The 20309-nt window shown below is 32.3% G+C and overlaps 2 protein-coding genes and 1 pseudogene across 2 annotated transcripts; 2 read left to right on the top strand and 1 right to left on the bottom strand.

Annotated features, from left to right (window-relative positions):
• Positions 1–5468: 5468 nt before the first annotated feature.
• On the top strand, positions 5469–7031 carry LOC105123194 (uncharacterized; annotated as a pseudogene).
• A 1787-nt stretch (positions 7032–8818) lies between these two features.
• Positions 8819–11003, top strand: LOC105123500 (cation/H(+) antiporter 15-like). Its single transcript, XM_011023134.1, has 2 exons — positions 8819–9607; positions 9786–11003. Exons 1-2 carry the CDS (start codon positions 8819–8821, stop codon positions 11001–11003), a joined length of 2007 nt encoding a protein of 668 aa, XP_011021436.1.
• Positions 11004–15025: 4022 nt separating this feature from the next.
• On the bottom strand, positions 15026–15995 carry LOC105123193 (uncharacterized). Its single transcript, XM_011022704.1, has one exon. It carries the CDS (start codon positions 15866–15868, stop codon positions 15398–15400), a length of 471 nt encoding a protein of 156 aa, XP_011021006.1. The 5' UTR covers positions 15869–15995; the 3' UTR covers positions 15026–15397.
• Positions 15996–20309: the final 4314 nt, after the last annotated feature.

Raw genomic sequence — 20309 nt, 5'->3', positions numbered from 1 at the left:
CCGTTTTAAAAAATAAAAAACCAACAGCAAAGTAATTAATTGAGAATTTAAAGCAAGCTTTGCAAAAGGGATGGGACCCATTACTTTGATGGGTCCCATAATCACGGGCTTTTAATGGTCACGCATACGCCATTGGTTACGTTAGCCTTAGAGGTTTGAAAGAGTCAAAGATGAGGGCTGGCTGGAGCTTGGGGTTTGCTTTGCTAACAAGTTAGTCAAAGTCAGCTCTTATATATATATATATTAGTACTCTTATTGGATAATGGATGCTGCCTGGTTGCTCCCTTTTGTGGGTCCCTTTCCTTGCCTACCTCCACCATTCTTACCGTGTTGCCTCCTGTCCATCGTCCAGACACCACTTCAACCATTAATTCTTCTGATTCTTTTGATTTTATAATTTTTAATAATTTATCATTATTCATGATTATAATATCTTTTAAAAAATATTAAATAAATTAAAAAAACAAAACAAAACCTTAAAATATATCAAAATTTTAATTATAAAATTATTAATACCATAAAAAATATCTCAACAAAAAAAATTAAATAATATTAAAATAATCATCAATTATAACTTAAGTGGGTTATATTTGATACCCTCAAATGAAGAGTGGCCTCCTTGTATTAGAAAGTAATAAATATATATCAATGATGATCTTTTTGAGTGCTAATAAATTTATTTTATTGAAATATTTTTAATAATATTAATAGTATTGTAATTAGAATTTCGATGTATTTTTAAGTATTTTTTGTTTTTTTCTCTTCTACCCATTAAATATTTTTTAAAAGTTATTTAAAATTATCATATTTCAGATCATAAAATTGAGAGTTTAATCGATTATTATTTGATTTGGGATGTATTTTTTAATATTTAAAAAAATTATTGTAATTTTTTTATGTAAATAATATTTTTACTAGTTAGGTTGTTTTTAAACTTGTTAAATTAATTAGATTATATATTTAAAATTTAGATGGTATAATTTTAACTAAATTTATATTTTTTAATTAATATTTTAAATTATATATATAATGAAACTAAAATTTACCGTTTAAAAAAAATAAAAAACCAACAGCAAAGTAATTAATTGAGAATTTAAAGCAAGCTTTGCAAAAGGGATGGGACCCATTACTTTGATGGGTCCCATAATCACGGGCTTTTAATGGTCACGCATACGCCATTGGTTACGTTAGCCTTAGAGGTTTGAAAGAGTCAAAGATGAGGGCTGGCTGGAGCTTGGGGTTTGCTTTGCTAACAAGTTAGTCAAAGTCAGCTCTTATATATATATATATTAGTACTCTTATTGGATAATGGATGCTGCCTGGTTGCTCCCTTTTGTGGGTCCCTTTCCTTGCCTACCTCCACCATTCTTACCGTGTTGCCTCCTGTCCATCGTCCAGACACCACTTCAACCATTAATTCTTCTGATTCTTTTGATTTTATAATTTTTAATAATTTATCATCATTATTCATGATTATAATATCTTTTAAAAAATATTAAATAAATTAAAAAAACAAAACAAAACCTCAACGATATATCAAAATTTTAATTATAAAATTATTAATACCATAAAAAATATCTCAACAAAAAAAATTAAATAATATTAAAATAATCATTAATTATAACTTAAGTGGGCCATATTTGATACCATCAAATGAAGAGTGACCTACTTGTATTAGAAAGTAATAGACATATATCAATTATGAAATTTATTTTATTGAGATATTTTTAATGATATTAATGATATCGTAATTAGAACTTTAATATATTTTTAAGGTTTTTTTTGTTTTTTCTCTCCTATCCATTAAATTGTTTTTTTTAAATATTGTTATTTGAATAGTGTCAATTTATAAAAATTATATTTAAGTTATATTTTTCTAAAAAAAACTTTCAATTATGTTATTTCATCAATATTTTTAAAAAAAAGAATGTCAAGAAAAAATAACCAATTCTTTTATCGAAAAATCTAGTAGGCTTCATGTCTAAATTTTATCTATTTAATTTTAATTCCTTTAAAAAATCTTAATCAGATCATCTGTTCATGTTTATTAACTTTAAAAAAAAACTTTCTTTAAAATTACATATATAGTTTTATTGCATAAGCACATGAACAGTTTAAGACAATAAATTAAAATAAATGAAAGAATTCAATTGAAAAATGTGAGAAATGTTTAAGATCTACTTAATAATATTTATAAGTTTAGTTGAACCAAGCCTAGGTTCTCATCATTAATTTTGACCAATGAAGGTGTTTTCAAGTCGATTTTTATGAGTTGCAATTTTATTTTACATGGATAAATTTTTATAGGTATCCTTTTCTTGGATCCAAACCTAATAATAATAATATAAAAATTATATTTATTAAACATGACTAATTTAGACTCAGAAAATCTCAAATTCAAGACCTAATTTGAATTGAATTTTTAATTAAATCAGATAAGATATTAAATAAGCTAAATTTATTTAATGTAACCAAAGGTATAATAATACAATTAATTCGACCGAATCAACACTAAAAAACCGAATAATCCATGTTGACTACTAGATTGTTTTTTTTTCCAATCAATATCATATTAGGTCTAACAAATATATAGAAACCCTTTCACCATTCAAGTTTATCTTGATATATGGAAAAATTAAATAGTTTTGAAAGCTTGAGAGATGAAGACATTTTGCTTAACGCACAAGGTGCATTTAAAAGAATATAGACGTCCACTAAGAAAATGTCGACGCTGCCTATTCACCGACCAACCCAAGATGTCTATCTTGTGTTCACATCCCCTAAAGGTGCTTTTGAGTTCTTCTCGCTAACCTATGTTTTGTACTTTTGTTTAATTTCTTTGATACCCAGAAGATTTTTATTCATTTTTTAATTATTTTAATGGCCATGTGCATGAAGCTACCTTGATTGATGATGAGATCACCATCAATATTATTATATATGTATATACTGTTTAGGAACGAGATGTTTAGTTTTTTTATTAGAATTAATTTTTTTATATATTTTAGATATTAAAAATAAAAAATTATTATTTTTATAAATTTCAACATAAAAATATTTTAAAAAATAATTACAATTATACTTCTCAACAATGAGCTGGTAATATCGGCAGCTACCACCCAACCATTGCAATAGCAGCACACAATGGGACACTCGCTTGCTTCTTGTGAGAGAATTGCTAATAATTTATTGGTTTTGATCTTTCATGGGAAAATTGATAGAGATTAGATCATAAAGGGCTTTGGATTTGGTTGCTTGTTCGAGTTCTTGTTCCCATTGATTTGAAGTAAAATTGCATTCAATAATGGAGGAAAAAGCATAATGTTTTTTTAATAGAGATAAAAGAAAACTACATGATTTAATTCGTGGGGTGAGTGAGTGAGGATGTTATCATAAGAATTATTAAAAAAAGCTTCAAAATAAACCAAATTAAGGGGACAAAATATTATTTTTGAAATGGATGGGGACAAATTCATTAATATCATCAAAAATATATTAAAAGCTTGAAAGACAAAATCATGATATTTATAGGGTGCCATGGCCATGCACACCCCCCCGTGATGGTGTGGAAATATATAATTCAATTCTCCAAAGCAATATTCATTACATAATTGCATAGCTAAAGTTGACTATTATTTTTTTTTAAATTCATTTATAATTCCCTATGGTCAATTTTAAGCCAAGATTTATCACGAAAGGCCGTAACGTGTACCCATCACTTATGGTTTACGAGTCTCGAGTATTTTCAAGTTGTGTTTTCGTAAAAGGCAAGAGCCAGGTTCGCATTAACTTTTAAAAAAAAAAAATCATGATTGACGGTCCTTATGATTACTCTTTTATGTTCGAGATCATGATCTTAAAACATTGGAGTTTGGAGCTTTCCATGATTGACGGCCCTTGTGATTCGCTTCACCATAATTTGGGTTTGAAAACCTAAATTCGTTATTTTTTTTAAGGCATTATTCAGTGATTTTAAGGATGTTCCTCTTGATGTGGTATATAAATAATTATTAGATGATATCTATATATTGCTTCTTTAATAACCACACGTAATAAAGTTGTGTTTTTTTTTTTATTATTTTGTTTGATAGCCCAAATCTTATTCATTTGTCAATATTTTTTTTATAAATCAAAATATTCAGACTAATTTATACATACAATGACTAATTTTTAAATTTACTGAATACTCTGCAAACTTAATAGATAGGTAAAACTGAATACTCTATAAATTTAATAAACAAATAAAATATCATGAAAATAATAAATATACACATATAAATTCAAATCTAAAATACAAAAATAAAAAATTTTCTACTAGAACCTTAGACGACAAACCTAAATACTCATTTACCAATATTTTAATGGCCATAAAGCTACATAGAGGGATCATAATGGCCATGAAGCTATATAGAGGGATCATAACAAAATGTAGTTAGACAAGATCACCAAAAATCTTGCACGTGATGGTAGTTGCCAATTGTATTTTTTTTATGGTAAGAATATTTTTTAATTATTTTACAGAACATTAAAAAATATTCATTAAGAAAATATTAAAAAAATAATATAAATTATATATTAAGATTTTTTTGAAGTGAATATTTTATAATATATGTGTGTATTTATCTTTTAGATGTATGCGTGTGAGGAGAAATATTAAAAAAAAGTTTAGTGAATGCATCATTATAAAATCAAATATGGTTGATGTATGGTTCTAAGAAATATTAATCCATTTACACCCTTCAAAATGCTCTTTGATCTCGTAAATTAAAGCACAAGCAAAGCTAATCATGAATCCTAAGACCCATCATCAAATAAAAATGATCGTTCGGCTAATTACTGTGTGAGTGCGTGCTCATAGTAAGAGATTGGTCTAATAGTCAATAAGGTTTATTCCTTCTTTTATTTTTTTTAATTCAAGTTTTAGTATTATTACCAAGATATTGTTTTTTATTTCAAATATCATACTAATTTATAAAAGAATATGATATGAAAATCGTCTGAGAGGAAATCTAATCTTTTTTGACATATAATTTAATTTAAAAATAATTTTAACTATTAAATAAAAATTAAATCATGTCTCACATAATCTTAAGTTACGGTTTTCATGTGATGACGGAGTGCTATAATGTGAATATTAAATAATCTAAAAGGAAAAATAAAATGGATATATAAATATACATTAAAAAAAATCTAAACAGGAGATTTCTCTAATTTCCAAACCTTTAAACCCTTAAACAACACTTAATAGGCCCGAATAAACTTAGCCAGGCCCGCTAACAATTAGCAAACCAAACCAAGCCCCACCCAGCCCAGCCCATACAAATCAAACCAACCACATTTCCGGCAAACTACCATAACGGTCACGCCACATCATAACAGAATTCACCACTCACACAGTGCCACCTGCTCACTGACCCCACTTAAACCATAATACTCCCATTTTACCCTCCAACCGCTCTCATATTTTCAAACTCCACCATCCCTCTAATGTAATGAGGCTCTCAAAAAACCTCTTAATAAAATCCACTCTCGTACGTCTCCTCTCATTTATCGTTTTATTCTTCGCCGTCAGTTTTGCATACTTCATCGCAGTCAAAGGCCGATCCTGCGTCTCTAATGACTTCTGCTTCTTTCCTCCACAAAACCTCGACTTCACCATCCACTACCACTCTGCCGCCACCTCCCGTTGCCTCTCCGTATTCCAGGACCTCATCGCCGATGGCTTCCTCTCGCCTATCTCAAAATCTCTCTGCATCGAAACACTAACTGGAGAAGAAATCATAGCTCTGAAAGAAATCGGCGTTGTTGATTCAACCGGAATCTCAAAGAAATCAAAGAAAATAAAGAAATCATCTCCACCGCTGATTCTATCGAACTATTCTCTATCGTTTCATGACAACACTTTCGATTTCCAGTTCACTAACAACCTCGATTGGTCAGGTCAACCCGACGAATTCGGGTCAGAGCTTTGTCGAACTTTAAAACAGGGCGGGTTCTTAGTGATCCATACAAAATCGAGAGATTTATATAGCTTACAATCTTTGCTTGATTTGTTTAATTGCTGTAGATTAATCAAATCGCGTGAAATCAACGGTGTAGATTCAATGTCGACGATGATAACTAGAGAGGTTGTGTTAATGAAAGTAAGAGATTTTTTTGTGGAGGTACAATTTAGGTATTAATTAGCTAAAGAACCATTGAAGCCATGGATTACATTGAAGAGAAATTTCAAGAACGTTAAGTACTTAAGTGATAGTGTTGATATTAGTTTTAAGAGAAAATATGTTTATGTTGATGTTGGTGCTAGGAGTTATGGTTCAAGTATAGGCGGCTGGTTCCGAAAAAGTTATCCGAAACAGAATAAGAGTTTCGAAATTTATGCCATCGAAGCCGATAAGGTGTTTTTCGGGGAATATAGATCGAAAAAGGGTGTTCAGCTATTGCCTTATGCGGCGTGGGTGAGGAATGAGACCTTGTTTTTTGGGATCAGCAGGGTTGTTAATAGGAAAATTGTGGAGAAAGGCAGGGGGGTTGGGAGGATTCAACCGGTGGTGCAATCGTCGATGAGTTATAAGGCAGATTTGGATACGATTGAAGGGTTTGATTTTGCAGAATGGTTGAAAAATGTGGTGGTGGAGAGGGATTTTGTGGTGGTGAAATTGGATGTTGGAGGGACTGAGTTTCATTTGATTCCGAGGTTGGTTGAGACAGGTGCGATTTGTTTGATTGATGAGTTGTTTCTGGAGTGTCATTATAATCGGTGGCAGAGGTGTTGTCCGGGGCAACGAGGTGTCAAGTATCAGAAGACTTGTGATCAATGCTTGCAGCTTCTTACTTCTCTCAGAAAGATTGGAGTTCTTGTGCATCAATGGTGGTGACTAGTAATCGCGTATGCATTTTCTTTTTTGTTCTGATAGGTTGTTCTTAGTTTTTTTGCAGTGAAGAAATTGTAGTTTCTTGTTTTTTTGTCTGGTTTCTTATGTTCTTGAATTGTTACTCAACTAGAAGTTCCATATATCAGAAACTTTGTTTGAGAGAGGCTATCAGTTCATTCTGCTTCTTCATATTTTCTATAACTAAAAGCCTCTCAGGCCTCTTCTCTTTCCAGTAAAAACAATATCACAGGAAAAAATTCGTCTATGCAGCTTAAGAACCCTGCAACAGTTCCTTCGATGAAGGGTTTAGAGCTGGGATTGATGTTGTTTGTCAGGTTGTAGGTATGATTAACTCAAAAGGCCTCTGGTTTGGTTATGACCCTTTAAAGTACACTCTGCCTCTCTTGCTGTTACAGCTTTCTCTTATTTCTATCCTCACGCGTTCCATTTACATCTTTCGCAAGCTCCTTGGCCAACCTTCTGTTGTTTCTCATGTACCTATAAGTTCATCTCTCTACTTGTTCTCTCCCCATGCAAATCGTTTCTAAATGCATCGCTCTGCTGTGAGAGATTTTCATCTTGGGCACAACTTGGCATTTACAGAAAAAATCTCCCCACCAGAAGGAAGAACTGTATACCTTGTCAGAGTTTGGTTTCATGCAAAGTTGTGCTAGCTATAGGAATGTTAGGCTTCTGCATTCCTTTTGTATTGGCATCATATGTCAGATTAGTCCTGTGCCATTCTCTCTCACCGTACGATACAATGTACCACAATTCTAAAAAAGGAAAAGGAACCGGTAAGAATGCCCAGAATGTAGCATATACGTGCACTTTAGGTTGTTATAAACCACATATTAAACCTGATCTCTTCTGCACCTGTTGGATCGAAAACTCGGTCAACCTCTTAATAGGATCCTGTTATTATTTGATAAGCTACAATAAATTAATTAGCAGTTACCACCAATGTATTGCATCTTACAGAGTGAAGATTTTGCTTAATATTTTTTTTAGGAAACTAGAGAAATGAAGTGTAATCCTTTTCCACTATTAAACAATCTTGTAGATGAACTAGCCTGATTTTTAATTGAAAGAATCTCTCTTATTTTATTTATCTGTGGTTATATTTCATATGTGGTAAATCACATGCTTTCCTGTCATAAAACACAAACATTAAATCCACAAAAAATCTTTGTGTACCGCATTTTTTGTAGCTGACAAGGAGGGCAGATAATAGAGGATGAGATTTTTCCTCCTCTAGTAGTAAACAATTTTCGACCCAGAAGAAGTAGGTCAACTGACTCCTGATGGCTAGTGGTATCAGGGCCTCAGAAAAAAAAGAAGAAGAAGCATTAGCACACCCGCACAATCCTCCTGTCCCTTGAAGTCGTTCACACCCTTTTATCTTCTTTATAGGCAAGGCTATCTAGACATCCAAGAGCTTGTTTTTATTGCATTATTAACAATGAATGCATCGAATCCAGACCTTGAGAATCTATGGGTGTGCGAAGGACGTGCTGGTATAGTATCAAAAGGGTATTTTTATGGTCAGAATCCACTTTCCTATACAACTCCTGCTGTTTTGGCACAACTCAGCTTATCTTCATTATTTAATGTCTTGTTACAATACATCCTCACCCCACTTGGTGAAAGCGCTTTCGTTTCATTGCTGCTGGTAAAACTTCTTATTTCCCTGCAAAAAGAATGTAAAAATCTTGTTCTAGTAATTATCTCAATACAATTCATTTCTGGCCGCAATGCGGTGATCTTCAGGTATATAACTCGGTTTATGTCTTGAATTTGGTCAGGTAGGGTTCATCCTGGGACCAACTCTTTGGGGACGTAGTTCATTCTTGACATCAGTTTATTCAATGAAAAGTATCCAAACCAGCTCGACATTTGCTTTCCTTGGATGCATTTTTTATATATTTTTGATTGGAATAAAGATGGACCTGGGGATAGTGAAGAGAGCAGGCAGGAAACCTGTGGTCATAGGCTTCCTTACTTTCTTGTTTCCAGTAACGTTGAACCTGATTGTGGCAGGAATTCTTAGCGGAAAAAGGGAAATGGACCCGGTTCTACTTAAGTCTATTTGGCACGTTGCAATTTTTCAAGCTGTTACCTCCTTTCATGTCATTGTCTGCCTTTTGGCTGATCTGAAACTCGTTAACTCGGAGCTTGGCCAGTTAGCAATATCTTCATCAATGATCAGTGGCATGTGTAGCTGGGGCCTGGTTATTGTGATTTTATTTATAACAGAACTAAAATATGAGCCGTTTTGGATTCTGCTGTGTCCTCTGTCGTTGATTGTACTCATATTCTATGTATTGAGGCCCCTTATGGTTAAGATGATTGCAAAAACCCCTGAAGGAAAACAGGTCAAAGAGGGATACATGTTGTGTATCTTTATCATGGTATTAGGAACTGCATTTCTTAGTGAAGTCTTGGGGCACCATGTGGTATTTGGGGCTACCGCTTTGGGCATCGCAGTGCCTCATGGGCCACCATTAGGAACAGCATTAGAGAACAAGATTGAATCATTTGTTTCTTCGATCCTCCTGCCAAGCTATTTTGTGTTAAGTGTCTCACGCGTTGACCTCCTTTCGATACATTCTGAAACTGTGTTTGTTATCAGTATGTTTGGTTTAACTAGCTTCATCGGGAAAGTTTTGGGTGGCATGTTGCCTGCACTCTTCTTCAAAGTGCCTCCTGTTGAAGCATTTTCACTGGGCCTTGTAATGAGTTGTCAAGGCATATCTGACGTTCTACTCGTACAGCATGGCCACCTCACCTTCGTAATGACCTTACCCGCTGTTTATCCTATTCTTGACATACAAATTCCCTTACTTGTTATAGATTACTGCCTCATGTATACTGTGCCGAAACTAACATGTTTTTGCTTGTCGCGTGCAGCTTGTCGACCGTCAGATTTACAGTATGATGGTCATAAACATGCTTTTTGTGTCAGGAACCTTCACACCTGTAATCAAATTCCTTTACGATCCATCCAGACATTATAAATCCAGCAATAAAAGAACAATCCATCATATTAGTCTCAATATGGAGTTTCGCATTCTGGCCGGCATATATCACCAAGATTCCACGCCTTGTATGATTAGACTTCTCGAGATTTCCAATCCAACAGCCAAGACTCCCATGTGCTGTTACATAGTCCACCTGGTCCAGCTCGTTGGCAGTTCATCCCCACTCTTCATGTATCATGAGCCTGGAGCAACTGCAAAACTCCCCACTAAGGATTGCGGTCGCATCATAAATGCCTTCAGATTATACGAGCAAGAGAGCAATGGTAATGTTATTGTCAACTTATTCACATCCATATCGCCTTTTGCCTCTATACACGAGGAAGTATGTAGGCTTGCCGTGGAGAAGAGAACATCCTTGGTGATTATCCCATTTCATATGCAATGGAGACTTCATGGCATAGAAGACATCACAGAAGCCAGGGCTGTAAACCGTCATATTCTTGCAAAGGCCCCATGCTCTGTAGGTATCTTGGTTGATCGAGGCACCTTAAGTGCCTCCAAACACCATTTTGTATACAAAATTGGAATCATTTTTGTTCATGGAAGAGATGATAGGGAAGCATTAGCATATGGTTTGAGAATGGCGAAACACGCAAAAGTTTCTCTCACTGTGATCCATTTGATCGATCCAGCCGAGGGAGCCGTGCTGTCTCTTGATATGGATCTTGACGATGATATTATCACTGAGTTCAAAGCCGCATCTGCTGGAAAAAAGCGTCATTCCTACATAACGGAATTCGTAAAGGACAGTGTAGAATTGATTACTTTGATTAGATCTGTTCAAAATTCCTATGATCTAATTTTGGTGGGGAGACACCATCGCAGCTTCTCACCAATATTTATGGGACTTACTGAATGGAATGAGTTTCCAGAGCTTGGATTCTTGGGAGACGTGCTAGCATCATCAGATTCCCAGTGCCAGGTTTCTGTGCTTGTGGTGCAACAACAAGTGTATAGAGCTGGAGACAGAATGAATAGTGCCAAAAACCTTTTGGAAGATTCAGCAGAAACTGTAGAAATAATTTTTGAGTCCACCCAAGGGTGGAAAGACATAGATATTAGTAGACATAGGATGCAACCACGCTAGATATCTACTAAATATTTCTGTCTACGTAATGTAATGCTATAGGAACATTTTTATTTTGTAGAGAATATATTTGCTAAATATGGCCTAGGAATCTGAATCGGACTCATGTTAGGTTCCTTTAAGGAGCAACCACAAGCTCTAAAAATGAAAGAAGAACTGATAAGAAGGCCCAGAATACAGAATGTGTACTTTGGTTGCGTAAAAAACATCATAATACTAACATTCTATAGTTGGTACGCTCTGATCTCTTCTATACCTGTCGAACGGAAGCTCCGGCGACAACCTAACAGGATTCTGTCATTGATTGATAAGATACAAGAAATTAACAGCTACCACAAATCTAGCATTATACAAAGTGAAGATTTGTTTAATCTTGTCATGGAACCAGGAAATGAACTTCAATGCTGACAACATAGGTAGCTGAGTTCCATACAGAGATGAGAAAAGGCTATCAGAATTGTAACATTCCTTTCCTTGTTTTCTTTATAACACAGGCCGCGGACCACTTCTAGATTGCAATTTGACATATTTGTTGATGAATCCATTGATCCTTAGATATCTATAGGGTTCTTCTTTCACGTGTCAAATCAGTATCAAAACATCCGAGAGAAAAAACTAACGGTACGTACTTTAGAATAATAAGATTTTGTTGTGATCTCTCCTCTATATGTTCATTGAATTTGCAGCCATCAGGCCTACAACTCTTACTCTTTTCAGTGAATATATTTACTCATTAGAACTTCTTGTGGCTATATCTAGAGGCAGTTGATAAAATATGTAGTTCGTTCTTTGAAATTGATGAATTGAGAGATGCTGATCAGGATAATTTTGAGCCTATCTTGTTAGCAATATGCCAACCTATGCAATCGGTTCTTGCCACTACTTTGTAGGTGACGAAAGAAATTCAAGATGGCACTCAGCCAAACTGCATGTCCTCTACACAGAAAGCACAGCTTTTCTAGCTCCATCCTTCTTTTCTCTTCTTTATGTTAACTACCATCTTGAAAGCTTAAAGGAAAATAGTAAATTAAATGATTCTAAAACAAAGGGACTCTAGGCCTACAAGTAATTTATTTCAGTGGACATGGTACTGGGAAGTTGATTTTGTTTATGAGGTGGAGGGTGTTAAGTAATCATTTTAATCCAAAAACTTAAACAAATAATTTAGATTCTAATAATGATTTTACATTATACTTTAATTAACACTTACATTGTCTCAAATGAAAATCCTACTACTTCATCATTAAAACTCTAATATTTGGATTCCAGAGACATAGAAATGGTTTTATATTACACGGGATGAGATTGTGGCAGAATTAAGGTAATGTGGTCTTCCTTTCAGAAAGGACTGGCTTTGGCCAACCTAAAAAACTTGTTTGCAGATACTTTATACAAAGATTTCATTTTTCATACTAGTTATTGTCGGAGCTCTTCATTCTTAAAAAAGAACAATCTACAAGTGCTTGAAGATTTGCTAAATTTTTCCTATTGTCACTCTGCATGATTGCTGCATCTAGTAACCACAACTTTTAAAATTGGAAAAAGAACAGGAAATTAAGAAAGGCCTCGAATATAGCATGTGTACCTGGGTTGTATAAGCCATTGTTCTAAAATTTAAACTGGAATAGTGGGTCAACTTCAGACGTAGCTAACTCAAGACTTGAACAGATCCAGGTTAAAAAAAAAAAAAATCTGTTAACTTAATCAAAAAACTAAGTTATTCTGGTGACTCAATCAACTCAGGTTTGACCCAGTCAAATATATTTGATCCATAACTCAAGTCTTGTTCCAGGTTAATTATGATTAAGTTTTAAAACTATAGTATAAGTAACATATAACTAATATACTATATAGGTCTTTCTGATTTCTTCCATCCCTTAACAAAAGTTTGGTCAGCCTTTCAATTATAGTTTTGATATGATAAAAGAAATTAAGGAAGAAGGAAATGAACTTCAACAGAGGGTGGAAAAACATAGCTAGAGAGTATACATAAGAGGGAACATAACAAGATACTAAGTATTTCAGTCTGTGTAATGTAAGGATATAGGAATTAGGAACATTTTAATTTTTAAAGAAATTCATGTTGTATATTTTCTTTTAGATATGGACTGTGAATATTTCTGTATCAAATTGATATTAGATTCTTTTATTTTTCTTTCAATTTGAGTCATTCTTGATTGTTGCTACTTCATAGTATACTTGAATATTTTTTAAATTTCATTCTGGTTCATTGTTTTAATTTCAAATACGATATTGAAATTAAAAAATTATTTTGATTTCTGAAGCTTCACTCTTATTCCTCCATTCTCATTTCTGATAGCCAGTATACATCTTAGAGTTCGATTTATGCCCAAACCTAAGATGTTTTTGAAAAGAACCCTTGATTTGTGAAAGACTTGAGATTAATTTAAATGATTAAATTGGGTAGCTTTGCTTAATGTTTTACCTTGAGGACTTAACTGAAAACAAGTTTTGATAGAACCGAGCAACAGGAGTACTGTTAATAATAAAAGAATCAATGTGCCGAACGAAAATCAATGCAAGCTTGTGCCCTGAACATAAAATATTGTGTTCCGGAGTTTAAGAAAGGGATGTGCAGGTTTTTTCTAATAATATTTATGGAGAGTGGGAAGAGGGAATCCATGTGAGGACTGAGATGTAACATTTTAGGGGATTTGCCAGCTTGTTTTGCCTTTATTTTTATGTGGCTTGGAGTTGTCACACTTTGAGGAGTGCTTGCTTTTGGATTTATGTACAAGAAACTTATTGATTAATAATACTAGGACTTGGAGCTTTTGTTCTCCATTTATCACAGTTATAAACTTGGATTGGTTGGTGGATGGATCTGAAAGTTGGTTGATTTAAAGTTTGTGTTGTTTAAATTGAAAAAAAAATAAAAATTGGCCGACTCTACTTAAAACTCATGTTGATTTACTTATGCGAGTTAAAATTTTTGTTAATTTTTTTAATTAATTTTGTTAAAATAAAAATTAAAATATATCCTCTTAACTCGTGACTTTTATTTCAAATCAAATTTTTCAATTATAATTTATCTAAAATACTTAATGTTGTTTTCTTTTCTTTGATAATTTTTTTCATATGATTCAAATCTTGATGTAGGTATATAAGTTTTATCTCTTACTATATATAATTCAATAATTAGAATAGAAGGGCATCATTTTTTTTTAATTTTTTAGAATAAGATAGAAATATATATTCATAGAGTAGGAAATTTGCCATCTCCTTGACAACTGTATGAACTAGTAATTAATGGGTAATCATTATCCTTGAGATGCAATCTATTGGCTTTAACATTTATATTTAGAAATTGTTTCCCAATATTCCCTCTATTGGTTAGTTGGCTGTAAATGTCTTACCTTAGCTAATCATATTTTATACATATTATGGTCTCCACTACCGTGTGCATCGATGATGCTAAGTAAAATTTATGTGCCAAATTCAAATAATCACAACTGTTCTCCACTCCAAGTGGCCTGCCTTTTATTTTTTCAATTCAAATCCTCCATGATAAATGCTTTATTATATAGTTGTAGAATTAATAAAGTCAATTCATACAATAGGACAAAAACTAATGTGAAACTAATCAACAATATTCATGTGTTAATCATTGAAGTAGTTGCACGTAACCTTTCATGTTAATCATTGAGGAAGTAGTCATCATAACCTAAAACATGTTGACATTAAATCAAAACCTAAGATTAGTATGAGCAATCAAGGGTGTTCTTGGATGTATAATTAAGTTATGTAAGAAAAGGGAATCCTTTTCGTGCCAAGCATGTAGTAATTAATAATAACATTAATTATGGAGTAAATCTAATTATAGCTATAATTCCTTGAGAAATCAAATCGAGCAATGGATTTTAATTAACTCCTATGAGATTCCATTGCTCTCCATCAATGGATAACTTGAATCATTTCCGGCCTTGTTTTTAGCTTCTTCATTTCAAACTCAAAATTAAGGGACCATGAAACAATTTTGTCTTAGAAACCCACCAAATTACTTCAGATTATAAATCCAAAAGGCATTGAATATTTAAGAAACATGTATTTACCTAGAACTTGTGGATGTAATTACGAAATATTCCATCAACACAAAGTTCTCTCTCTCTCTCTCTCTCTCTCTCCATCAAATAATAATTTACTTGAAGGTCGAAGAAAAATGGATCACGATCCGATGAATATTGAAAATCTCAATCTGCCGCTATTATATGCAGATTGAAAAAAGAAAATTAAAATATAAAATTTATACAAAAAAAGAAAAGAAGAAAACCAGTATAACCCCACGTACATTGAAAAAAAAACGTCCCAGTTGCAAATAATTGTACCCCTTTATCTACTCTGGAGAACGTCAAAATCCGGCACCGGAAAAAACTTTAGTCCTCGGAGATGCTTTGTAAATGAGGCCGCCATACTCCGACACGACCGGTCCGTCGATCACGACGAGAGGATTTCTTTTCGGAGACTATATCGGTTAAGTAACGATCACAATCTTGTGCATCTTTATTGTTACAATATCTTTTGCTCTTCTTTGACGTGGATTTCATCTGGTGGCCACAATTATTACCACTTTTTTTCTTGTCACCAGGCAATGAAGAAGATGGGATCAAGAAATATATGCTGCCTCTTTTGAGCTCGGATTCCGGCGAAAGAATCAAGATTTTACGCACAACACCTTGAGAAGAAGGTTTGCTAAGAACATGATTAGGGTTTGCTTGAAGGACCTCAGCAGCTGTGATTGGACCTGTTATTTCTTCCACGTAGCCATTCAAATGAACTATACGGATCAAGTCTAGGGCACCACAAGGAAGAACACAAGCCAAACAACACCTTAAACTATTGCCCATTTCTATGGAAATCAAAGGGCTCTCTCTCTCTCTCTCTCTCTCTCTCTCCCTTTGTGGTGTGGAGTTTGGAACCCTTTATTGTGACTCTACTTTTTTCCTTCTTTCCTTGGTAAGAATGTGACCAACGGAGGACAAGGTTTTATAGGAACACCCGTACTCATAAGAACAAAGTAGAATGAGAATTATTTTATTCTGGATTGAAAATGACGAAAGTGGCCTAAAAAGAGTGATGATCTTTAATTAATCTAAAAGGTTCATCAATTAATTTAGAGTTCCAATGGTCAAATCCTTTCTTTCTATACGTTAATCATGTGATCAACTTATAAGCTGACTTGTAATCTTTAGGCTTGTGGATTACTTAAGCTTCATTAATTACTCTTTAATCATAGTATCTTTAAGCCAATTTTTACTAGATCATTTCTCTTGCTTCCAAAGGATTGACTTCGATGGTAAGGAGAGGGAGAAGATTTATTTAATTCGAAGGTTTAAGATTCGAGTCATATATATTACTGATTTTTTGAAGAGTTGACATGCCTACGTCCCGCTTTGGCCTTCATGTAGACGCAATGAAAATCTACTACTAGAAAAATAGAGAATGCATTTAGAGAAAATTATGTCAGTATTAGAAATTATTTACAAAATATTATTATTTTTGTTGAAAAGTTAAACGATGGATTTTGTATTCTATCGGCAATTTCTAATACTAAAACAATTATTGACGAAATATTTCTAAATTAATATGTGTGGATATAGTGTATAATATTATTTTTTTTATTATATGCATGATCAATCTATAATTAAATCCATTTTTCTAACAAATATAAATGATCTCATTATTTTTTTAAATAAACTATTTATATCCGAACTAGTGTATTCAAATAATCTATCTATCATCTAGTATTTTAGATTTTAAACTAGAAAATTCATAATTTTAGACAATAAGCTCACTTGAGCTAAATTATGAAAGTAACCTCACATGCCTATCGTGTTCAGTGATTAAGCATTACAAACAAAAACTCCATTTTCCATGTTCCAGGACCCTGTTTCTGGGTTTTTTTTCTTTTTTTTATTCCCTGCTCGCGAAGCTCCAAATTAATCTGTACATTGATAAAGGAGCAAATTATTAAATGCAGATAGGCACCCTGACCACGCATGAAACTGTGGTTATTGCCCCGTATACAGATAAATCTGACACAGAACTCCATTAACGATGATAAGCAAAAATAAATAAACTAAAAATGAGATGGATCTGTTTAGAGCATAGATCATGTATAGATTCTGTATTTCTTAAGCTAAGCCTTCATGGCAATCGGGATTCACGCTTTTTGTTTCTATCGATAGTCGTGTCGAGTAAAAATCATGTCGAAAGACATGTTTTAATTATTATTATTATTATTATTATTATTATTATTATTATTATTATTATTATTATTATATATAATAACATGTTTAAATTAATCGACTTCAAGTCTTCAATAAAGACTTTTTGGAGTGCGTGTGTGTATTGTATCGTTTTTCAAGCTCATTGGATCATATATATATATATGCATAGCGGAAACTAAACACGTATCAAATATAAAAGAGATCGGTCAGGTAATTATGAAAATTTTCATTTTTTCTTTTTAAATTTAAATATTTGTTGAAAACTCTCGTTTGAAAAAAAAATTAGTCTGTAGATATATTTTTGCAATAAAAAAAGGGGAATCTAATTTTGGAATTATGCTATAATCATGGGTGATTTGGGAGGAGAGATATTGTAGGCAAAAGAATAAATTGATTTAACGATTTAGGGCAAGTACCAAAGCTATACATACAGTATTATTTTTTTTCAGAATACAGTATTTATCAAATAGTAGGTCCCACAACATGAGCCAGTAACCAGTAATCGCGAATATAGGCATGAGATCATTGAGATGGGAAGGAATAAAACTCAATATATGGAAATTAAAAATAATTTTCCTTACTGAAAAATCAATTGATTAGGTACGGAATGACAATGCAAGAGTACATGTTACATTCTTGGTTGTGTTTGATAACCTAACCTATTTATTATGTATGTTTTCATCCCTATATATTTAGCCCTATTCCATGCTGGTATCTATACCATATTTTTTAAACATAGCCCGATTTAAGGCCCTAGTTTCGGTTTTGACCACGTCATCGAATTTTAATTAGGTCATCAAATTGATTGGGTCAATTTAAAAAAAAATAAAAATTCAAAACAATATTTTTTTAGTTAAAAAAATAAAATTTAACAAATTGTAACTGAGTTTTTTATCAAGTTTTGCTGAGGTCAAACCACATCAAATCATGACTTTTCTTTAACTAGATCTGATTTCAACCGCGGATCAGTAAATTCCTGATCAACCTGCCAGATTGGATCGGATTTTAAAATTATAACCTATAATTTAAGAATTTTTAATTTATAATGTTTCAAAAATCTTTAGATCGCACCCTATTTTTTGAAAATGCTAAGAAGGATCAAAGTTTTGAGTTATTTTCGGATTTTCTAGCGTTTTATTGGATACTATTATGACATGCATGGGAATTAAGAAGCGTTTGCTATTTGAAGCTCGGTAGGGAGCTATTGGAGTTTCCTGAAAATATGATGAATGGTGTTATAGAAATATTAAAAGTATAAAAGCAGAAATGGAAAATCATTAAATTATGGGTGCTAAAAAAGAGTTTACCCACAAAAATATCTAATCGGACGGTGGATAATAGCTAGGTAGGGTCTCCATCTATCATTGGAGCAATGCTGCCAAGAACACATGCATGCCCTGGCCCCTTATTTTGCTTTCAAGCCATTGCAACCTAAGCAATAGCCAACTGGCATCGCAATAAATTAAGGTCACCTCAAATGAGATGTGATTTGACTACAATTATGCCCAGTTCCCTTTTTTTTTTAATAATAGATTGATTTATTAATGAAATAATCATACTTTTTGGATAATATCATGGGAAAACACAATAAATTTAAAAAAATATTAAAAATAAATTCAATTATAATATATCAATAACATCAAAATTTAAACTTTAATTATCATTAACTCTTATGAATAAGGAAATATATTGGTTCTATCGTTTTTTTTAAAAAAAAAACATAATTGGATCGCAAAAAGTTGTACTACACTATTTTGGAGATAGGGATGGAGGGTTTGTCTGATCCTGCTGCATCTGATTAATTAATTAAATATATTTTTTAATTGAATATTGAGAAGATATTTTTTTTATAGTATTCACTTTCTGCATGTTTTTTAAAGATAGCATGTTAATTTATATTTAAAAGTATTTGACCAAAAACCTGTATTTTATCAAATACTTGTATTTTAAGAAATTAAATAAAACTCTGATTAATTTATAAACACAATCAGGCAAAAAAGAATATAAACTTAATAATAACCATTCATATAGCCATTCAAATAATAATAAGAAAAAATGCAATAAATTAAAAAAGAAAATAAATAAATAGAAATAAATCCAATTACCGTATATCTTCAATTCTTTCTTCGATCATTAATTCTTATTGATAAGTAAATATATTGGCTCTATGGTTTTTAAATTAATAGTGGATACTGTATTTCTTTAAAATTAGTAGCTAATTTCTTTCAATTATTTTGTCTATTTGAGTTCATTTACAATTTATTTAATCTCACCTCTCTCTCGATATTCCAATTACCATTTTAGAATAAAAAAACAAAGATAACATGTTTTTTATATATATATATTTTTGAAAGTATATAAATTTATTTTGAATTGTTTTAAAAAAGAGATTTATTTCATATTTTAATGTCAACCAAATATATATTTATATCTTTTCTATCTTAGGATATTATCCAAATACAACCCTAAAGAATAATATGTTTTTATTTTCACAAAAAATCAAGGAAAAATATAGAAGTTGAAATATAATTAATGCATGGTAGGGGGTCTTTAGCTGCATTGTGGGTGGCATTAATTAATTTCGTTTTCACATCTCTAAACTAATCACAATGAACCTAGCTGTCTTCGACACATTAAATTCCTTTTTAAGTGATTAAAAACATGGAGAGCAATCTAATTTTCTCTTTGACGGGGATTAAACTTTTATTTAAGAAAAAGATTAAGGCTAACTGATTAATAAACAGACGTAGTTGTCTGTATAAGATTAAAAATGATTAATTCATTTCCGCGTAGCAGAAATAATAAAATTATTTTACTTTTTATTTTTATTTTTTGGTTTGGCAACCCTGGATTGCAGGTCTGCCTTTAGTAATTGGAATCTTGCAGCATGTGTACCGAGCCTGAGCCTGTTTAGGAACGAGGTAATTTTGTGTACTGGCCGTTAATCTGGAAATGGAATGCTAACCACCTACCGAAACAAGATTCTTTTACTAGTGATTAAGTGTTAATTAAGGATTTTGTCTGCTTGCATGGACATAATTATATATCCACTAGTGAG

The sequence above is a fragment of the Populus euphratica genome, unplaced genomic scaffold (genome assembly GCF_000495115.2).
Source record: "Populus euphratica unplaced genomic scaffold, PopEup_1.0 scaffold10.1, whole genome shotgun sequence".
In the NCBI taxonomy this organism is placed as follows: Eukaryota; Viridiplantae; Streptophyta; class Magnoliopsida; order Malpighiales; family Salicaceae; genus Populus; species Populus euphratica.
The sequence above is the reverse complement of the archived record's forward strand: the minus strand, read 5'-3'. Positions and strand labels throughout refer to the sequence as shown.

Coding starts and splice junctions, on each gene's coding strand:
- LOC105123500 (XM_011023134.1), top strand. CDS start 8,819: ATGGACCTGGGGATAGTGAAGAGAGCAGGCAGGAAACCTGTGGTCATA. Junction 9,608..9,785: donor AAGCATTTTCACTGGGCCTT/GTAATGAGTTGT, acceptor TGTCGCGTGCAG/CTTGTCGACCGTCAGATTTA.
- LOC105123193 (XM_011022704.1), bottom strand. CDS start 15,868: ATGGGCAATAGTTTAAGGTGTTGTTTGGCTTGTGTTCTTCCTTGTGGT.